The sequence below is a fragment of the Camellia sinensis genome, chromosome 8, assembly GCF_055761805.1.
Source record: "Camellia sinensis isolate YWXY chromosome 8, ASM5576180v1, whole genome shotgun sequence".
Classification (NCBI taxonomy): Eukaryota; Viridiplantae; Streptophyta; class Magnoliopsida; order Ericales; family Theaceae; genus Camellia; species Camellia sinensis.
The window spans coordinates 146,382,970-146,406,228 of NC_138968.1; the positions used below are offsets into that span (position 1 = coordinate 146,382,970).

A 23,259-nucleotide genomic window follows, 5' to 3' on the forward strand; every position below is an offset into this window, starting at 1 on the left:
AGAGTTCGTTTTCGGCCCAATCTAGGATTACTTTTTGGTTCCCTATAAAAACTTGGTTTTCTCCCAAAACTAGGTGATTGATTAGAACTGCTCCAGATCTTCTTTTTGGTTTCTAGGGTTTATATCTGGGGATACTTTGGGAGTTTTCTTTGATGTTTTTATTGAGTATTCAACTCATGATCTAAAGAGAGTACATCAAAGGTTTGTTTGTTATACACAAAAGAGAGAGTTATTCTTCAGTTGTGGATTCTGAAGAATTCGAGCCTGAAGCTTTGGTGGAATCCGGAGTGGCTCATCAGAAAGACAATTCCGTGGTGAAGATGGGGTTGGAAGAGGCACATAAAGGTTGGTTCAATTAGGCGTTGTGGATTCGCTAGGTAATTGAGAGTATACCTGTGTAATTCCTTTAATTCTTCTTAGTGGATTGTTCTTGTGGCTGTTGCCCGTGGTTTTTTTGATCACAGTTGGAGGTGTCCAATTGTGGTTTTTTCCACGTTAAATCACTGTGTCTCTTTGTCTTGATTGTTTGTTTGTTTGATTGGGATTGTTATATTCTGCTTAAAATTGATACATAATCACAAATCAACATCTAGGGGATTTCTAGATTTTTCAAGGCGGAATGCCATTGATGTAAAAGGGTTAAACCCTTTCTTGTAATTTAAAAGATATAAGCCTACGGGCAATTTATTTATTTTTATCTCATGTTGCATTCATTTCATATTCGAATGAGAGAACCTTTAATAATAGTACTCATTATTGTATCGAATTTCCGCACATGATCTCTGAAATTGTATTATACTAAAGGATTTGGTAATGGTATCCGTTGATATAAAAAGTGGGGCGCGACAAAATGGCCATTTGGCATGGTACAAACTACCATGGTAATATGTACCATGACAAAAGGTAATCTATAAACCACGACAATAAATACAAGTTCAATGTCAAAAGTATTTTGTATGCCACCAAAAGTTATATGTACGATTCATCCAAATTCCACACAAAAAGCAGAGGATGACAAAAAAGTGGGACAGTTCAAAAGTGTAAATTATCCTTTGTACACAAAAATGGAAGATCCACATGTCTATGCCAAAAGCCATCTGCAAAACAAAAATTATACCCATTAGTTCCATATAGCATTTGAACATAATTTCTATGCCAAAAAAAGTTATTAGATCCGTAAAAGGATTTATTATTATTATTATTATTTTTGTCTAAGGTGTATACGTAGTTTCATCCTTACAATCATAATATTTTGAAAATGAAATTAAAATTACTGAAATGTTAAGAACCTAAATAACGTAAAGTGCACAGGAGTACAAGCCCAATTAGCCTCTAAAAAAATGACAACCAATGTAAGGTCATGCAGCATATATATCCAGCAGTAATGAGGAAAAGTTTAGCCCCTAAAAAACTACAATTAATGTAAGGTCGTGCAGCATATTCAGCAATAATAAGAAAAAATTTAGCCCCTAAAAAATGACAATTATGTAAGGTAGTGTAGCATATTCAGCAGTAATGACATAAAATTTCTTTGTAAAACAACTTGACAATGCTTATTTGTTGAACTAGAATGTGATTAAAGGTCAACCTTAAGGTTAAATTGGGCCTACAAATCAGGTATGTTTCTCTTCAGTTTGGCTCTTTATGACCTTGTTTGGTTGTCATATGTAGAAGAAAATGTCATGTTGTTGAGTAAATGTTGCAATGTACTGAGAGATCATTGAAGTGGTTTTGCCTATTGCATATAAGCTATGACAATGCAATAAATTAGGCCATTGATTAGTCAATCCAAACCACCTAGAATCTTATAAATGGACCTATCTATATGATCATTCTCATCATTGAAATGGTTCGGGGGCTATTTTGCATTTGCGCCCCCCAAACGGCCTTTTTTTTTTACTAAGTTTACGTGTGCTAATTACATCCTGTCTGTACCCACAAGTCCTATTTTTCATAAGGAAGCTACCCATGACATCCATAGAGGGGTTCGGGGAGATGCTTTGCTTTTTGGGCCCCGAACGACATTTTTCGACTAAGTTTATAGCGTTTTTCACGCCAACTCCCAACCTACGTGTGCTAATTATATTTCGTCTATCTCCATAGGTCCTATTTGTCATGAGGAAGTTACATGTGACATCCATAGAGGGGTTTGGGGGTTGAAATAACTTGAGTTTAGGAAAAAAATTTAGAACTGCTTGGCATTAAGATTTTCTTTCTAAAACAATTTGCAATTGGTAAAAAAAAAACAAAATTACATGTCAAGCCTAAATAAACAAAATTACATAATTAGCTATTAAAATTAAGAAATCCTCAAATCAAGCCTAAATAAAATAAATCAAATTTCATTCTTCCAACCACATGTCACAAAGGTGCAATGAATGTTAAGTTTCAACAATAAGCTCTGCACATACTACCTTCATCCATGTAATTCTTCTACAAGTTTTTATGCACTTGTTTAGCCTATGTTAGTGCTTCTAATAGTATATCAGTGTCTTAGGCGTGTTTCTAATAGCATATCAAGTCTTAGGCTGCTTAGGACTCCTCCATTAGCCTCTCATGACTTCTCAAGACTACAAACTTCTCTCTTGAGGCTCCCAAATGCTTTATCTTTGTTGCAACCTAGATGTTAAGTTTTGAATAATTTTCTATTTTTGAAATTTATTCAAGTAACCTCTGTATCAAGATTTTTTTGGCCTTTACAATGTATAAACTCACACTGAAGACTCAAACGCCTCACTTTTAGCCCACTCTAGTTGTCTTCATCTAAGACCAATACAACTTATTTCAGCCTTACTCAGTATTCAGGGACAGAACCAAGATTCATACACGGAGGGGGCCAAGACCAGGCACATATATATGTGTTAGACTAAGCAATGGTGGTTTGAAACTATTTGAAAAATCTAGAAATTCCGTAGATGTTGATTTGTGATTATGTATCAATTTTAAGCAATAAACAACAATCCCAATCAAACAATCAAGACAAATCGACACAACAATTTTACGTGGAAAAACCACAATTGGACACCTCCAATTGTGATAAAAAAAACCACGGGCAACAGCTACAAAACAATCCACTAAGAAGATATAAAGGAATTACACAGGTATACTCTCAATTGCCTAGCGAATCCACGCCCGAGTTGAACCAACCTCTATGTGCCTCTTCCAACCCCGTCTTCACCTCGGAATTGTCTTGACGATGAGCCACTCCAGAATCCACCAAAGCTTCAGGCTCGTATTCTTCAGAATCCACCGAAGAACAACTCTCTCTTTTGTATAGAATTAAACAAACAATCCTTTGATGTAAACTTCTAAAATCATGAGTTGAATACTCAATCAAAACATCAAAGAAAACTAGAAAAATATCTCCAGAGATAAACCTTAATATCCAAAAAGAAGATCTGGAGAAGTAATCCTAGATTTGGACTGAAACACATATTTATAGAAAACTGTCCCGCGATCTCTACTCGAGCGTCGGATTGGCCGCTCGAGCGGACTTACGCTCGAGCGCGGAAAGTTCCGCTCGAGTGGGAAAAAACAACATTTAGTATTTTTGTAGGCGAATAAACTTCTGGAACTCAGCATTCTTCGCTCGAGCGGGGGAATGTCCGCTCGAGCGGACAGGTAACTTGGAATGCATTTTTGCATTTTGCTTCGGGGGCGCTACCCCTTGACTTTGCTATGGCGCTGCCCCGGACTCGCCAAGGGGCAGTGCTATCCCCTAGACTCCCGCGAGCGAAGTGGCAATCTTGAAAGAATTAACATCACAAGCTGCTCTACAAAGCACGATTCGGATTGGATTCGCATCTAACAACTCATATCTTCACTGAAATAAAAATGCGAATAAAATTACAACACAAAGGAGTTTTGTCAAACGGGATTGCCAAGAATAAAACCTAACACTATTAATTTTTTTGTCTGAGTAACTCTCAATAAGGCATGTTTGGTTGTCAGATCATTTTTTTAAAAATTAAATATAAACAAAATTACTGATTAGGATTGATATTTGCAGTGCTAGTTTCTTGGCAAGGACCATAATTTCATACAAATCAAACACAATAACCCATAATTTTGGACATCAAGAATAAAACCATTTTGGACACCAAGAATAACATAATTTCATACAAATCAAACACAAAGTACCCATAATTTCACAAAACTAAAATCAACCCACAAAGACATCAAGAATAACATAATTTCATACAAATCAAACACTTCAACCAAACCCATTCACGAAATCAACACAAAAGTAAACTACAAAAATCATATAAACCCTAGATGAAGTGTGAGAGATGGGAAAATACGGGAAGGGAGAGAGAGAGAGATGGATCGAGAGGGACAGACCCAGATCAGCACACAGAGAGAGGACCGAGAGCGGCGAGACAAAGAGACAAAAACCTGTTATTTGCGACAGTGGCGGCGTTGATTTCCGACGGCGGTGGGGAGCAACGGTGGCCAGCGACGTGCGACAGTGAAGTAGGCATCAGTTTTGGTAGTGAGTTGTCTGTGTGTTTGTGAGTGGTCTGTGTGTTTGTGAAACAAAAGGGGAGGCGCCAATATATTTACGCTTCCCTAAAAAGAATTTCCTACCTTTAATGACTAAACTACATTTGTCGCCAAATAAGAGTCAATAACGACAAAAGTTTTTGTAGCTGTTTGATGAATTTGGCAACTAAATATTTCTTTTGCCGGCAAAAACTAATCGAACAACGACTGAATTTTTTTAGTCATTGATAGGATATATTTTCCGACTAAATTATTTGGTCGACAAAGAGTTCCCCAATAAATAAGCCTATTTTTCAGTGACTAAAACTTTTTTGGTCGGCAAAAGATTATGTACGCTGACTAAAACTAGAATTAGTAGCCTAAAATATAGACAAACACCGACTAAAAATCTTTTAGTCGCCTATTTTCATATTTGTAGCGACCAAATTTAATTTTAGTCACCAATAACTAATTAGACCAATAGGAAAATTAGTCGGTAAAGGTCTGACTTTTGGTGACCTAAAAGTTTTAATCGCCAAATTTGGTAGCCAAAGGTGCATTTTGTTGTAGTGAGCTGAAATTTCCTTCTTTTCCAACAACAAGAATGAAGTGGATTCTCTCTCTCTCTCTCTCTCTCTCTCTCTCTCTCAGTTTCCTTCTCTTTTTTTTTTCAGCAAAGAAGTTGAGGCCATCCCTCAAAATATTACACACATATACATACCTTCATCTCTTGACCCACACAAGGACACGTGCACACACACTTGTCAATACACCCATAGAATTTCTCAGCACCTCCACACCCACATACACCTTCAATTCTAGTTTGTTTCATAATTCAATTTATGTTTAGAATTAATTTAATTGAGCAACACTTAGTCTTAATATATCTTGATTAACACATAATTAAATTGATCATACCTAATCACAAATCCCACATAATTTAATTAGTCTAATTTGACTTCCATTAGAGCCCAATTAATTATATTAAATTTACCAATCTGAATTAGATTTTTATTCAAACTCCCAATCCAAAAATTAAACTAAACTTATTTCTATTCTCAATTTTGGCTTCTTAAATTATTAAGGTCTTCAATTCCAGCTTAAACTTCAATATCTTCGTCAATAATTACATATTTAATTAAACACCTCATAAATAAATTTAATTCATAATAATCTTAGTCCCAATTCTCATGACTTGATCAACTCCAATTCGGACCCATTTAATAAAATCTCAATTTTACTAATCTGAATCGAATATTTAATTAAACTCCCATATGGTCCGATATTCAAAATTAAAATAATTCAGTTCACTAATTATACTCTCTTGTGCCATTTAGGCTTTCAATTTTTAATTCCAACGTAAATCCTTAATCAAATCATATACGAATTAGACCAAATAATTCCCATAAATCTCAAATTGAATCAAAATAATGAACAATTAAAATTCAAATCTCCTTAATTAATTAAATGCTAATTATTATACGTGGTGGAGTCGTCACACATGTATTTTTCTAACTATTTCTTTGATTTTGGCTTGCCTTGGTTGAGTACTAGGTGAGCATTTCTTTTTAGCATATTGCATGTATGTTTGTATTGCCATATCAAGCAAATTAACATGAGGCTAATTGCTTATTTGATATGTCTCTTTGAATGCCTTTGGATGAAGACTAATTCACTTAAGTTGGGATGTCTTTGGTTAATGTGCATATGAGCTTGCTTTTTCAACCAGCACATTCGAAACTCTTTTAAAAAGCCAACATGAAATAAAAACATTCCAAAGAGAGTGACTTAGTCTATACTTGTGTGTCTCACGTAAGTTAGCATAATAAATCAAAACAAGAGCATATAATGTAAATAAGAATCACATCATGATTACACTACTAAAAATTGAAACTTTTGCGACGGTCATAAACGTCGCAAAAGGTTCACATAACGTTGCAAAAGATTTTTTGCGACGGAGTAGCGATGGGAAATGGAGGGTGGCGGAGGGGGGCATGACAAAAAGTATATATGACGGTTACAAACCGTTGCTTTCTTGTAGCAACGACTAACCAATGGTTTTTGCGATGGTTTAACCTGACACAAAAAAGGAGAAAAAACTTACTTTTAGTGATGATGTTGGTTGTCGTCGCTAAAACTTTTTTAGCGATGGTATTGGACGTCGCAAAAAGTATTATTAGCGACGGTCTAAAATGTCGCAAAAAAAGTAGAATTAAAATAATATCGTATTTGTGACAGTTTAAATAAAACGTCGCAGAAAAGTAAAATTAAATTAATACCATAACTGCGACAGTTTAAACCGTCGCTAAAGATTTGAACTATGATGTATATGTGATAGGTTAACCCGTCACTAATAAAATGTAAGGAAATAATGATTACATTAGCGACTATTTATTATTGTCGCAATAAGATTATTTTCATAAAATCAATATATATATTTTATTAATTCATCTCCTATACAAATTATTAATATTTTCTAAAATAAAATACATTCACATTCATATTCACATTCACACCCACAAAATCATACGTATATATGTATCTGTAACAATTGTTAACCAAATATTCTTTACAAAAATATATAAAACATCCTCCAACAATACTAATAATTTTTTATATTCAAGAACTTAAATTTTTGTATCTAAAGCAAAACCAAAGTATCGACAATACAAATAAAAAAACATATATATTATAACTTATTTTAATATCAACAGTAAGCTCTAATATCGATATGCAAAGATATCATCGCGTACTCAAAAGGGATTGCATTTGCAAAAAGAAACCCCAAAAAAAAATCATCATTTAAAATATAATTAATTTCATGCTTACAGAAAATGTAAAATATTTGACATTTATTTCAATAAATAAATAAATAAATAAGATTTTAAACTGCAATATCGATATGCGAAGATCTCATCACGTTCGAAAAAGAGTTTATAAAGGACAAGCTTTCACAAACGGAAATTAGGCTTCAAATTCAAAACCGGGAAATGGTTTCGAGTCCCGTCTTTTTTTACAAGTCATTTGTGCCTAGTTAGCCATGTGTGTCAAGTTTTGTTGACATCTGATGCCGTTTGAGCATTTTAGTGAGTCAACCGGTTTAGAAAAAAGTTTGTAAATAACAAGCTTTGATAAACGGAAATTAGGCTCTCGATTCAAAACCGGGAATCAATTTAGAGTTTTGTCTTCTTCTACAAATCATTTGTGCCTAGTTAGTCGTGCATGTTAAGTTTCGTTGACATCCGACGCCGTTTGAGCATTTTAGTGTGTCAACCCATTCGAAAAAGAGTTCGTAAAGGACAAGTTTTCACAAACGGAATTAGACTCCAAATTCAAAACTGGAAAGCGGTTTTGAGTCCAATCTTTTTCAACAAGTCATTTGTGCCTAGTTAGTTGTGTGCCACGTTTCGTAGACATCCAATGCCATTTGAGCATTTTAGTGTGTTAACCGGTTCGAAATAGAGTTTCTAAAGAACAAGTTTTCATAAACGGAAATTAGGCTCTAGATTCAAAATTAGAAATCGGTTTAGACTTCCGTCTTCTCCTACAAGTCATTTGTGCCGAGTTAGTCGTGTGTGTCAAGTTTCGTTGACATCCGATACTGTTTGAGCTTTTTAGTGAGTCAACCGGTTCGGAAAAAAAAGTTTGTAAAGAATATGTTTTCATAAACGAAAATTAGGCTCTAGATTCAAAACCAAGAAACAGTTTCGAGTTCCGTCTTATCCTACAATTCATTTGTGCCCAGTTAGTCGTATGTGTCAAGTTTCATTGACATCCGATGCCGTTTTAGCATTTCAGTGTGTTAACCATTCAAAAAAGAGTTTCCAAGGAACAAGTTTTCATAAACAGAAATTAGGCTCTAGATTCAAAACCGGGAATCAGTTTCGAGTTCTGTCTTCTCCTACAAGTCATTTGTGCCTAGGTAGTCGCGTTTGTCAAATTTCATTGACATTCGACGCTGGTTGAGCATTTTGGTGAGTCAACCGGTTCGAAAAAGAGTTTTTAAAGAACAAGTTTTCATAAACGAAAATTAGGATCTAGATTCAAAACTAGGAATTTATTTCGAGTTCTGTCTTCTCCTACAAGTCATTTGTGCCTCGTTAGTAGCACGTGTCAAGTTTCGTTGACATCTGACGCCATTTGGGCATTTTAGTGAGTCAACCGGTTCGAAGAAGAGTTTTTAAAGAACAAGTTTTCATAAACAAAAATTAGGCTCTAGATTCAAAATTGGGAATCAGTTTCGAGTTTTGTCTTCTCCTACAAGTCATTTGTGCCTAGTTAGTCGTGTGTGTGAAGTTTTATTGACATCCGACACCGTTTGACCATTTTAGTGAGTCAACCGGTTCGGGAAAAAAGTTTCTAAAGAACAATTTTCATAAACAAAAATTAGGCTCTAGATTCAAAACTGGGAATTGGTTTTGAGTTCCGTCTTCTCCCACAAGTCATTTGTGCCTAGTTCGTCATGTGTGTCAAGTTTCGTTGACATCCAACACCGTTCAACCAATTTGGTGAGTCAACCGGTTCGAAAAACAAGTTTCTAAACGACAAATTTTTAAAGTATTTGAAAGTTTTACCTCATCATCTGGTGGTGGTATACGGGGGTTCTCATCGGCCTCATAATCCATAGGTTCAGAATGGTCACTCAATGTATCCGGTACCTAAGATATTCATGGTATTCTTTGTTAATCGTATTTATCTTCAATAATAGAATTGTGCTGAAATTAAATACTTATAAAACATAATTTATACCAAACCTATTTGTTGTGATTTGTACTCCCTTCTTGGGACACAATAGTCAACATTTTAGCTTTCATTTGTTGTATCTGTGCCGAAAGCTCTGCTCGCATCTCCTCCCTCAATTCATCTCTAATCTCATCCTTCAGCTTTTGTCTCAACTCCGTACGAACTTTTGAAGCATCCTAATTAGCTTGCTTTATGGTTGCATCTGACATTAACGAATCATAGTAATGAGGTGGAAATGAGTAGATTCTAGAATGCTAGCTACCACAATTTGAATACCAATGAACAAAATATTTCAATTGGCTATAGTAATAATGAAAGACATTGCAACTTAAAGACTGGCTACAGTAACAATACAATTTTGTCAAATACACTAAGGCAATCATTAAACTATCTTGAGCAACTGAAAGAAAACAGGTTAGCTGCTAAAAAAAATTGCATTAGGAAAATTAGCATCATGGTAAGCATCACAACACAATTGACGACACAACACCAGCAATTGAATTATGTCAAATAAATGTACTAATGCTGGCCATTTTAGTATCTGAAGAAACTGGAGGACAATTTCAAACCTTCGCAATCTCCGGATGTGATTGGCATTTCTGTTTCAAGAAGTATTCCACTACTTTCACATCATGGTTTGTCACTTTCTCTATATTTTTAACTTCCAAGGCATCATTTATGGTAAATCCATCAATCAATCCTTGCAAGTAAGACTGTGCTTCCCCACTGAAGCTTGGAACCTTGGTAACTTCAGGAATTTCTGAAAGCTTTAACAACCATCTGCTCTGAATGAGGGGTTTAATTGTTAAGAAACGAACATATCACAGTTAAAAAATTACCAAAAGAAAAAGAATCAAAAAAATTCACAAAGAGAAAAAATTCAAATGTAATGAAAGTGGATACAAATATTAATGACAATTGGAAGAATCAAATTAACCAATCTTTAACCACCACTGCATTCCATGGTATGCATAGCTAATACCATCTATTTCAGACACTAAATGGGAACAACACAAGTGATTTATGCATTTCTAAGGTTGAAGTAGAACCACAGAGGCTTTTCACAAACAAACTTCCTAGTGACAATAGATATTAGCAGAACCACCATCAACAAGTGTGACAATCTTGTTGATCTTGGTTGCATAGCTGGAGTAGATCTTATTATTATTATTATTTTTTTTTGCGATAAGCAGCTGGAGTAGAAACTTGCTGACATCAGCATATACTGTCCACTCACAAATGATGACACCCCAAAGTTTGTATTACAACAAAAGGGGATTTCCAAGTTCCAAAAATTGTTTGCTTTATGTTTTCAGAGTCTAAATCCTTTAGAAAATCTGTTCTTACAACCACTGAAGAACTCAATCCAAATATATAAGTCAAATCAAAGTGCAATTAGTCAATTGACTTAACACGTAAATTTGTAAGATCCAAACTCAATCAAGCAATGGGTCAAGTACAGTGACATCATCTAAAAAATGATCAAATCTTGTTTGAATCGGCATAACTAATTAGTCAAGTTACCATACTCCAGTGGATAGCACAACCAAAGAGAAATTCTAAGTCTATGCTTATAAGCTGCTGCAGAATAATTCATCATAGCAGCAGCATCATCGACACTTTTTGAATTGCATACAGCTCACTAGTTATTATTCATAAACTTGTAGCATTCATCTGTCTATCTGCCAATCAGTCTTCATCTTTCTCTCTACATAGATATAGAAAGACACACACACACACACACATACATACACTCTGCAATGTCTTGCAGCAAGGATCACTTAATAGTTTTCTGTTGCATACTAGTTTTATATCAAAATGATGCATTGTCTTGTAATTTTCTTAATGTATTATCAGCTAATTCAGCCTATATACCAATCTCAAAAATACATTCTGAATTGATGCATAGCATGCTAAGAAGAATAAGGTCAAATTAGCAATTTCACACAGGCCTACCTTATGTAATCAAGTTTCAAGTTATTTTGAGTCTTCATTTTATGTTATTTATGAATAAGTATGTTTCTGAACAGATTTGTTCAGAATTAATTAAATAGTCCTAAATTTCCTAAAACATAAATATGATTATGAAGCTCACTGAAAATATTCTCAGACAAACTTGCTTAAATGATTTGAGCATGGTTTAGAATATGATGCCGCTAACAACAAAATGCCGTAAAAACCATCGAAGGACAGATGAATTTTATATAAAATTTCAGTCATGGGCATCTGAAAACTCCTTAAAAGGGATTCCCATCAATTTTGGCCATCCAAATAATATCAATCCTCATTCGGGGATTCCAAAACCAAGTTATCAAGACTCATTGACTATTTATTAATATACATGGTTGAACAATGCTAGAGTTCAGCTTTAAAAAAACACAATTTACAATATTTTAGCTGAACCAAAATTTTTGCACAAGCATAAATGATTTGATTTTAAGCACAGTCCGATTCCAAGCAATTGTGGAGATACTTTTTTCCAATAAGTTGCACAGTGATCTTAATAGTATATAACACCGCTTGGAAACATTTGTCCATACATCAACACCGCTTGGTAAAAATCACCATCGGTGAGATGGGTTTGGATAAGACTATTCCAAGGAAATGTATCTGAAAGAGGCATTTTTGTCGAGCACCTAGTGGGTGGACAACGATTCCCAGGAAACAGAATCAACGACGGAGACCCCAAGGCAGCAGCTTTAAAGATTACAACTCTCATTCTCTTTGCAATTATTATTATTATTGTAAAGGAAAGGTTTATTGAATGGGTTATGGGAACAAATGTTGGTTTACTAGTTTTGGAGAACGCATGCTATAAGTGTCTTTCCTAGGCAAATTAGAAATGCTTTGAGAACTTTGGTATTTCCTCTGGTGGTTGTGAGGCTCTAACTTATCATCCGCAAGCATCAAAATAAAGGCTCCAAACCCATTAAGTTACTTCCCCCATTGTAGCTTTCCCCATATCTTTCTATTTTTCTTTAAACAGTTAAGACTTCCAATAAAAATATGCTAATGGTCACAACATACATGTGAATTCATTAGAATCACAATTAGAACTAAATCCCATTCCTATGTATTGTAGAAACGAGGATTATGTGTATCCACAAGGGCTGGAACATACCTCCATACTTTGAAACATCTTTCTTTATTATACCTTTCTCAGGCAAATTAGAGATGCTTTCACGCACAACCATTTCATTCAAATTTTATTCGGTAGTACCATGATAGTTTCTTTGAGATCCTTGGCATTTCCAGCTATGATTGTCAAGCTGTGATTCCTTATTTGAAAACATCATCAGAACTTCCATTTTTTAGTAAATACTTTGAATTTGCAATAAACAAATACTCTAATAATTTGAAGAAAAGCGTGAATTTATAATAGAACCATGTGTATCATTGAAACCATTTCCCTACAACTAGAACTAGAATATACCTCTACACAATGACAGAGTTGAACCTGGTTGAGCATTTACTTTGTTAATGTCTTTCTCAAAGAAGTTGGAAATGCTCTTGCCTGCGATTATTCCATCAGACTTTGATGCCAGGGCATCACCACAAGGATTTGCCGTTTTGGATGAATGGATGTTTTGAGAACTTCTGGGTTTGTGGAGCTTTGAAAGTATCAACACAACTTCCATTTAAACCAATAATTTGTCAAGCAAAAGATCATAGCAAAAAGGAAATAAAGTTCCTTCCCACACAGCTCACATCTTTCCATGTTTCAATAAATATTTCCAATAGACAATACTCTAATAATTAGTACAAATATAGAATGCTTTAATTAATTTATATTGCCTCATCAACTATAATAGAACCTTGTGAAGCATTGAAACTATGTCCCAAGAGGAAGAACATGGCTCTAAGCAATGACAAGAGAAGAGGCAGTTGTGCATCTAAATTATCAGAGAAAATACTTTTAACTTTCCAATAGAAAATACTCTAATAAATAGTACAAAATGCTTGAATTAATTTATATTGCCTCATCAACTAGAATAGAACCCTGTGAAGCATTGAAACTATGTCCCAAGAGGAAGAACATGGTTCTAAGCAATGACAAAAGCAAATGCAGTTGTGCATCTGCGTTATTAGTGTCTTTCTCAGCCAAATTATAAATGCTTTGAGAACTTTGGTATTTCCTCTTATGGTGGTCAGGGTCTAAATTCTCATCTGAAAACATCGAAGTAAAGGCCAGTGTTATTGTCATAGCCCAAGCCCATTAAGTTAAGTTACTTTCTCCATTGTGGCTTCCCCCATGAGTTCATACCATTCCATTTTTTGATAAACTCTTAAGACTTCCAATAAAAATATGCAACTGGTCACAAGATATATGTGAATTCATGTAGCCTCACATTTAGAACTAAATCCCATTCCCATATATATAGGCCAACATTCAAGGGATTTTTGGTGAAACCCCCTTTTTGGGGCCTTTTTTTTTAAGATAAAGGACACCTCAATGAATTTTCCTTCAAAAAGCCGCTGAGTAAGAGAAGCTCGGCTCAAAAGGACATTCCATAATTTGTATTTTTTTTGACCATATTGCCCTCATATATATATATATATATCATATATTTGAACAATCTTAGCTTATGCATACACCGATCTTGAAGATGATCTGCGAAGTGAAGATGATCTGCGAAATCCATGAAGACGATCTCAAAGTCTAAAGATCTCACCGCCGACGATCTTGCCCTTGGTCAACAATACACGATCTTGCCATCCAAGATCAACACTCTCAATTAAATAAGAGATTACGTTACAAAGCTGTATAAATCTGTTGTTATTTTTGATTTGTTTTTGTTGATTTACTGAGTTTAATCAAGTGTGTGCTCTATTTTTGTTTGACATAATGAGAGTAAAATTTTACTCTGGTTTGTGCTTTGTTTTTGTTTGACAGAATGAGGGTAAAATTTTACTCTGGTTTGTGCTCTGGTATGTGCTCTGTTTTTGTTTGATAAAATGAGAGTAAAATCTTACTCTGGTGTAATCTATTCTGTTTTCTTAACATGCAAGTAAAATTTTACTTTATTTCAGAGTAAAATTTTACTGTATTTCAGAGTAAAATTTACTCTGAATTGAAAGTAAAATTTTACTGTGTTATTGAATGTTTGTCCATGTAGTTTCTGAATTGTTTTCTGGTAAAATTTACTCTGAATCTTCAAGTAAAATTTTACTTTATTTCAGAGTAAAATTTTACTATATTTCAGAGTAAAATTTACTATGAATTGAAAGTAACATTTTACTGTGTTGTTGAATGTTTGTCTATGTAGTTTCTAATTTGTTTTCTAGTAAATTTTACTATATTTCAGAGTAAAATTTCCTCTGAATCTTAAAGTAAAATTTTACTATGTTGTTAAATGTTTGTCTATTCATAAGAGAATAAACTTTATTTTTCATTAACCAGAGTAAAATTTTACTGTTGCGAAAACGAAGTACATACTAGATAAATGAATTATAGTTGAATTTTACTTTAGATCTATGAACAAACAAACAAAAAACTATTGATTTTTTATTGTAATATATCAATTTATCATTTTTTTGACATATATGAGGTCATTTTATCTCAAATATGAAATTATTGATCTCAAACATGAGTTCATAGGCATCAAATTTGAGATGGTGATGGATTTCAATGGATGATTTTAAGATTTCGATTTTGTGAGATGGATCGAAGATGGAGATAAAAAAGGTTTAGGGTTTAGAAAGAGAGAAAATAATGGTAAAAGAGAGGATACCAGTGATGTGGAGATAGAAAAGAAGGGAAATGGTTCAGTAAGGGTTTTGGATTATATGGAAGGGTATTTCAGCCTTTTCATCATATTTTTTCATTTGAGGGACTTTTGAAACTATTATTTTATTTGGTGGGCTTCACACAACAAAAAACCCCATAGAAGGGGCTTTTCACCAAAAATCCCAACATTCAACTATGATAGATATGAATGTTTATAATTTGGGTTTGAGCCAAAAACCTGTAGTCTCTATGACTTGACTAAAGTGTTGAAGACAAAACCAAAAGAAATTTTAAAAAAAAAAATCTCGAAATCGAATATATGAAACCGAAAGAAAACAGAGAGAGATATAGAGATCTGACTTTAGAGGGCTAAATCGTCGAACAAACTTGCACATAGATCTCTTCCTTTATTTTTTCATCATCAAGTCTATTAATCAATCAATTGCAGTAATGAAGATATATATATATATATATATATATATAAAAGATTAATAAAGAGAAAAACTGAGATTGCTTTATTTTTATAAATAGACTACAAAAATACAGACAAAAAAAATAGCAATAAATGACTAAACAGAACAACAAATAGAGGAGGGTTATTATTTTGCAGGGATTTTAATCTGTAATACAAATTTCGAATGCAAAGAGAAAACCCTTACCTTCAAACTCTAGGTTTTTATAAATTTCAAATCATAAATTTCAAATTCGTAGTACAAATATCGAATGCAAAATTCTTATATTAAAACCTAGAGAAAGAGAGAGAGTCATTATCTTCAAACTCTGGGGTTTTTGAAGGAAGTGAAAGAGAGAGATGAAAACAGATGAGTGCAAACTGCAAATAAAAATACAAAATTTGGATCTGTAAGACCATTGGGAGAGGTACCAATTACACGTTGATGACTCTTAAAGCTTTAAGAGAGGTGATATCCATGTACTGACCGAGATCGATGGCGAGATCAAGAAAGTGGGCGGTGATGTTGGCTTGGCGAAAGTGGATCAACAAACTGATGCCGATGGGAGTGAACTCATAGATAAAAGATAGATAGATAGATAGATAGATATATATATATATATATAGAGAGAGAGAGAGAGGGAAAAACGAAAATATCAAAGGTGCCAAGCATTTGAGAATGTGGGAATTTTGGTGTTTTTTTTTGGCTATTAGCGACGGCACAATGATGTCGATCGCAAAAAAAAAAAAATTATAAATATATATTTACGCCGGGAGAGAAAAACCGTCGCAAAAAATGAGCCTTTCACAATGGCTATAGGTTTGCTGCCGCAAAAACCATTGAACATATGCTTTCTTTTTTTTGAGACAGAAATTACTATCGCAATAAGTGACCATTGGCGATGGAATATTAACCATCGCAAAAAGTTAACGTATGCCGTTGCAAAAAAGTTTCGTGTCATATACCCCTTTTTTTCTAATAGTGGTAGTAGAGGCCAATCTTTGATTGGGTGAGTAGGGTGCTCCATTCATGACCTTCCCCTCTCGTACCTAAGTTCCCGAGCTGAGACACTTTGGTTATGCCAGATAAATGGCCTTTGTCACGAGTCACAGGTTTCCTAAATTTTCCAAAAATATTTAGGTGGTGACTCTGAAATTTGGCAATGCAGTATATTTTTGGCATTTTTGATTATAAATCGATTTTCCAAAGATTTGCCGAATTTGAACTCGTTTGTGTTTTTCTATTTCACATTGCACTTGTGAAACTAGATTTAGAACCATGGGAGTCTGAACTCTAGGGCTACCATATCCAAGGAGACTAACCCCTCTGAGGAGCATGAAAAGTTAGCTACATATACTATGAAGAAGAATTGTTCTTGGTTTTGTGTTATAAGTTTTCTAAGTGACAATGTTTGCGGTATAGTCTTCTACATGTTTGCATTTTGCTCATACGGTGGGTTTTTACTGGATCAGATTTAAAATGTAGAAAATTTCAGATGTGAATTCATCCAACACCTAATGGGGTTGTCTTGCATTTGAGGTCTGGCATGTTTTGCTATATAACTTGATGACTTGGGTTATTATTAAAGTTGGAAAGTTTATTAGGCTATTGCATTTGTCTTACATCATAACATCAAGTTCCATTAAAAATGCCTTTCCATTAAAATTATATTTAAGGAGAGCTAACAAGGTTATTCCATTTTTGCCATATGTTCTCAGAGCTACATGCATCTTTTCCATGCATTAGTTAATAATATATCATGTTATCTTGTTATTTGTATGACTTCTAATTATTCTTGATAAGTTATCTTCTCCTTCGTCCTTTGTTGCCGTCACACAAACTAATCATCCTTGATCATTAATGTCATGATCTGTTTTGTATTAGTAATCTTGGTTGTTTTGATGAAATAAGAAGGCCTCATTTTTTGGATTGTATGGAGAAAATGCACTGATTAATGAGCTTGATAAAATTACTCATTAACGAGTTTAAAAAAAAAAAAATCTTTTCAGAATGAATTGAAGTGCATCTTGTTGTTTTGGAAATTTTAAGTTCCAAAACTTGTATTTCTCTACTGCTAACTTTTGTTATTGTTAAGGTAAGTTGGATTGTTCTTTTGCCACAAGAGAATGATAAGGTTTGCTATTTTTTAATAAAAGTAATGATTTGCAATTCTGAGCCAGGAGATCATTAATCATAGAAGGATCTTATTCTTAATCCTTAATACAATTTCAATGAGCAGGGGCATAGTTTCTCACATTTTGGGTAGTGCATTGAAATTAAATCTATAGATTTGTTGTTAATCTCTACAAGCACGAAGGCAAAGGCCACTTTCTTCAAAGAGACGACAAACAAAAGAACAAAAAGGTTTTATGTCATTAGTGTGACTTCTATCTGTCTGCACATATATACATGGATGGAATGAGAATGGGTAGAAACATCTCAATATAAATTCTTCTGCTTATTCGTATCATTTTCTTTCCTTTTTGACATTGGCTAGTCTTTGAATAATGGCTCTATTTGAGCATTGAATTAAAACAATCATAATGTGAATCATATACAAGACTAAAAGCCTACATGTTAGGGGATCTCCTCAAATAACTTGATTTATTCTTTTATTTTATTTTATTTTTTCTGCCGCCTGAATTGAATTACATGTGAATGCATAACAACATACATTTTCATCACCATCTTTAGTCCTAAGTGCCTTGTCTGAGCTGTTTAGGTTCACAGAAGAACGTCCTCCTATTTGAGCATTAAAAAATCTAAAAATCCCAAAATATTGATTTGTGATTATGTATCAATTTTAACCAATAATCCCAATCAAACAATCAAAGACAATCGATACAACGATTTTGACGTAGAAAAACCACAATTAGAGTGCCTCCAATTGTGATAACAAAATCATGGACCAAACCCACAATACAATCTACTAAGAAGACAAAAATGAATTACCCAAGTGTACTCTCAATTACCTAGCGAATCCATGTCCAAATTGAACCGACCCCAATGTGCCTTCCACTACAATCTTCACTTCGAAATTGTCTTGTCCAACATTGAATCCATAACGCCGATGTCAAATCCACGACGATGAGCCACTCTAGAATCCACCAAAGCTTCAAGCCCAAATTCCACAGAATCCACTAAAGAACAACTCTTTCTCTTGTGAATAAAACAAAATAAACAAACCTTTTGATATAATCCACTCAATTCATAATATAAACTCTCACAAATATCAAAGGAAACATGCAAAGAAGCTCCAGGCTGGAAGTCGTATCCTAGAAACTGAATTACTCGTAGATTTATAGAAAATAGAATCGCGATCTCTGCTTGAGCGCATGAATGGACACTCAAGCTGTTTGACTAAAATGCGTGTTTCAGAATAAGGATCTATGCTCGAGCACAACAAAGGCCACTCGAGCGTAAAAATACAACTCCCAATACTTTTGCAGGCGAGTGAAACTTTTGAAAAGATTGCACCTTTGCTCAAGCACACAATTGACCGCTCAAGCAGTCAAATAACTTCGACTGCAAATTTGCTTTTTACTTTGAGGGGCGCTGCCCCTCGACCTCGACATAGTTAGTGAAATGGCAAACAAGATAGGATTAAGAACACAAACTCCTCTGCATAGGCACAATTCGGGTTGGATTCCCATCTAAAACTCATAGTCTATAGCGATCCCGGGTTTACCCTTGTTGAACAGTGATCCGGACATGTGTCCGTGGATGTTGGTTGTTGTTTATTATCTTGTTTGCATCCTTTTTACTTTGTATATTGAGTTATGGGATGGGTTGGGCAGGTTTGTTTCAGGTTGGTTGTGTTTGGGAGCCTAGTGTTGCTGCCCAGATTTTTGGCCCTTCGCTCGAGCGAGGAGTTGTCCGCTCGAGCGAGAGTTGAGTTGTGTCTGGTGGGTCGAGCCAGGGTGGCTTCGCTCGAGTGAGTGTTGCGTCTGGTTCTGGACCTGAGAGTTGCCTTTCTTGGCTCGAGCGAGCTTCCTTCGCTCGAGCGGTCTGGGTTTTTATTCGCTCGATCGAGAACTTCTTGGCTCGAGCGAGAGTTTCTGTGTCTGGTCGCTCGAGCGACCAAGTCTTCGCTCGAGCGAGCGTGTTTTATATCAGCGGACAGTAGCGTTTTGAACATCACTTTTTCATCTTCTTTTTTTTTATCAAACCTAGATCCGAGACTCTCTCTCTCTCTACACTTATATTCTCTCTACACTTATATTCTCTCTAAGAATTGATCTCCCTAGGGTGTGAATCTAGCCTAGGGCCTTTGTTAAAAAGATAGAGGGCGTTGAGAGCTTTGATTTAATCTGAAAAAGTTTGGATTTGGAGCACGTTGATCTTCGAGTCTTCATCTCCTTTTTGGCTTAAACTTCGAGGTAGGGATATCCTACTCCTCTCTATGGATTTTGTCTTTAAATTTTGGTATTTTGAGATGTTGGGCTTGGTTTGGTAATTTGGTAAAAGTTTGGGGCTTTTGTGCAATTTTACAAAAGTTGGGGTTTTATTCATAATAAACCTAGATGCATGTTTGGCATAGAGAAATGGAATGAATGTTAAATCATTGATGAAAATGGGACCTAAGGGTTGAAATGTTAATTATGAGAATTGACCTAATTACATTGTTTAATTAATTGGGATAATTAATTGAGAAGAATGAGGAAATGAAATGTTGATTGAATATCCATTGTGCATTTATTTTCTGTTTAGAAATAACTGCTTTGGGCTATCGGTGGAGGATAGTCGTGATTGTTGTAGACAATGCATGATGATTAGGCAAACTGAAACTAATCAATGAAATGTGTCATGGAACTTGACGGTTGATAGAATACATTAACTGTATGTATTGGGTGATTGTATATAGAACCAATGAGTTTATATACGTTATGTGTAGAGGAGGAGATGGGGGATGTACTCCGCGGTTTAGGAGAAGATAGGGGATGTACCTCTAAATCGGATAGTGTTGGGAGAAGATAGGGGATGAACTCCGTAGATACAGCTCATATGCTTGTCTAGAGAAGTGAAGATAGAGCTTATATGCTTATCTTTGTGATGTGTGGATATAGCTCATATGCTTATCTGTGGATATTGTGGTTACACTTATCTGTTGTAGAATGTGGATATAGCTTATTTGCTTATCTGAGAATGTGGATATTGTTGTTATACATATCTGTTGAGAATGTGGTTAGTGCTTATATGCCTATCCGTTGAAAAAGGGAAAATGAAAGGAAACTTGGACTCATAAGTCGTATGACATAAATATGTGATTTATGTGATTGTATCAGTGTTGGCCATCTATCAATTGCTAATATTTTAGTCATTGTTCATGGTTGGTTTAGTGTATTTCTACTGGGCTGTGGCTCACCCTATATGGGAATATCATTTTCAGGTGCAGGAAGCATGCCACCTCCAAGGACATAGCTGGGAGGCTAGAGGCGGACATACTTTTGTCGCTTAACTTTTGATGTATTACATGTAACTTCAAGCCAAGGGCTTAATGTGTAAACGAGTTAGTACTCTTTTGTTGTAACCAAGTGTTAACTTGGAAAGCTGTAAGCCCGTAGGGCATTTTGTTTTGATGTTAACATGTAATACTTATGTAATGGAACTCTAATGAATAAAAGAATGTGGTTAGTTTATATGTAAATGCATGTCTTATTTGTTGGGTTTAATGTTATTATTTTGAGGGCGTTACATAGTCTCACTGAAATAAAAGATCGAATAAAATTACAACTGAAAGGAGTTTTGTCAAACGAGATTGCCAATTACAAAAACCTAACAAGCATGTTATAAGCTGATGGTTAGTTAAAGCGTGATAATTCAAGGTTTGCCTTTTGACTGTTTTCCTTGCACTAATGCCTACATCCATGGGTGGTAATATGTAGTCATGTTATAGAGTAATCTTCTGGATCTTGGTCAACTTCCACATACTTTCCTTTGCAAGAATAGTTCTTTAGAATTCATATGTGCCATCCATCCAAAGAAGAAAAGAAAAGAAAAAGAATAGATGTTATCTATAAAATAATCATATTCTGGAATTTATTAAGAAAAACAATAACTGACTTTCAAATAAAAGTTGATGCATTTGTTGTTGCTTTCATTGGTCTTTTGACAGGCTTATCTTGTCACTTTCTATATTCGTACTTTCCTTTTTCCTTTATTCTTAAAAAGCATGTCACTCTCCTCACTAACATAGCCTCTGAAGTTCCTTGGTGTAACGTTCCTCAATCCAAATCTCTTGGTATAATTATTTTGACTGTAATTTCTGTTATGTGCTATATTTTGGAAAATTAAGGTTTTGTTGTCATTCTTTGCTTTATCCTTATTATCTCGTTGTATTTTTATATTTCGAGTTAATACATTTTTTGTTTTTACACTGTAGGGTTCTTTGAAGCTTGACAAAGGTACAAGGATTGGTGGAGCTTGGGGTTCAAGTAGCAATATTCTTTTTGTTTTCTTCTTGATGATTGTGTATTCATGAATTTTTACAATCACATCTAGTTGATGCATGTTTAGTTGATGCAACAAACCACTAATTCATAACTAGTTTTTAATCTGATATGGGACAGGTCATGATATGGTTCTAAACTAGTTCTTGTTTTTGTTGTCTTTTCCTTCTCATTTGATCTTTACTGTTATTCAAGTTGAATGAGAATCAATAGTGTTCTTGTTCTTGTTTGTTTTTTATATGGGATAGATTTGGTATACTTTTATTGTAATTGTCATAGTTTAAATTTAAATAAGCAAAGAAATAAATTGCCACAATTTCAAATTTAAAAAAAAAAACTACTACGTCATTTTTTAACAGCCATTAAAAAATGTCAGCATGACGTCATAATACCGTTAAAGGTATTTGAATTGGGAGACAATAGGGAATTAACGTCATTTTAATAAATGTCATTAAAAACGAATAATACTTGTTAGGTTTTATTTCTTGGCAATCCCGTTTGACAAAACTCCTTTCAGTTGTATTTATTTTCGCACTTTTATTTCAGTGAGGCTATGAGTGTTTAGATGCGAATCCAACCCGAATTGTGCTTTTCAGAGAAGTTTGTGATGCTAATACTTTCAAGATTGCCACTTCGCTGATTATGACGGGGTCGAGCTGCCCGGTCAGCTCGCGGGGGTCCAGGGGGCAGCGCCCCTTGGCGGGTCCGGGGCAGCGCCACGGCGGGGTCGAGGGGCAGCGCCCCCGAAGCAAAATGCAAAAATGCATTAAAAGTTGCCTGTCCGATCATGTTATATTTTTCCAGTTTTGGCCTTCCCGCTCGAGCGGGGAAAGGGACGCTCGAGCGGGGATTGGAAGCTCTCAGCATCTCTGCAGTCGCCTGCAAAAGTACTGGATAGTGTGATTTGCCGCTCGAGCGGCAAAACCGACGCTCGAGCGTGGAGCCTGTATGAAATCACAGAATTTGAAGTCTCCGCTCGAGCGGGGAAAAGGGCGCTCGAGCGGACCGCGCGATCCCAGATTTCCAGATTTGATTAAAGAATTGGTTTTCTTCTGAAATTAGGATTGCTTTGGTTTTCTATAAATAATTGGTTTTCTCCCAACACTAGGGGGACTTCTCCAGATCTTATTTTTGGATCTTAAGGTTTATATCTGGAGAGATTTTGCTAGTTTTCTTTGATGTTTTTAGTGAGTATTCAACTCATGATCTAAAGAGAGTACATCAAAGGTTTGTTTTTATAGCGATCCCGGATTTACCCTTGTTGTATAGTGATCCGGGCATGTGTCCGTGGATGTTGGTAGTTGTTTATTATCTTGTTTACGTCCTTTCTTACGTTGTATTTGAGTTATAGGATGTGTTGAGCGGGTTTGTTACAGGTTGGTTGAGTTTAGAAACCAAAACTAGT

General features: G+C 34.9%; 1 protein-coding gene across 8 annotated transcripts; it reads right to left on the reverse strand.

The window, feature by feature from the left end:
- Positions 1-788: 788 nt before the first annotated feature.
- LOC145797176 (uncharacterized) lies at positions 789-16,042 on the reverse strand. 8 transcript variants are annotated; one of them, XM_082883688.1, is made up of 3 exons: positions 12,659-16,042; positions 9,795-10,010; positions 9,249-9,427 (listed from the first exon to the last, which is right to left on the reverse strand). In XM_082883688.1, exons 1-3 carry the CDS (start codon positions 12,692-12,694, stop codon positions 9,416-9,418), a joined length of 264 nt encoding a protein of 87 aa, XP_082739814.1. In that variant the 5' UTR covers positions 12,695-16,042; the 3' UTR covers positions 9,249-9,415. The 8 variants fall into 8 exon arrangements, 1 of the variants encoding a protein (XP_082739814.1); XR_014338376.1 differs by lacking the exon at positions 9,249-9,427 and adding an exon at positions 12,347-12,503 and having other exon boundaries at positions 9,499-10,010; XR_014338373.1 differs by lacking the exon at positions 9,249-9,427 and adding an exon at positions 789-1,097 and having other exon boundaries at positions 9,795-16,042.
- Between the last annotated feature and the right edge of the window lie 7,217 nt (positions 16,043-23,259).

Bases quoted from the DNA above. Each gene is read 5' to 3' on its own strand.
- LOC145797176 (XM_082883688.1), bottom strand. From the start codon at position 12,694: ATGCTCAACCAGGTTCAACTCTGTCATTGTGTAGAG. The intron at 10,011-12,658 runs GTATATTCTAGT...CCCCTCATTCAG, and splicing joins AACTCTGTCATTGTGTAGAG to AGCAGATGGTTGTTAAAGCT.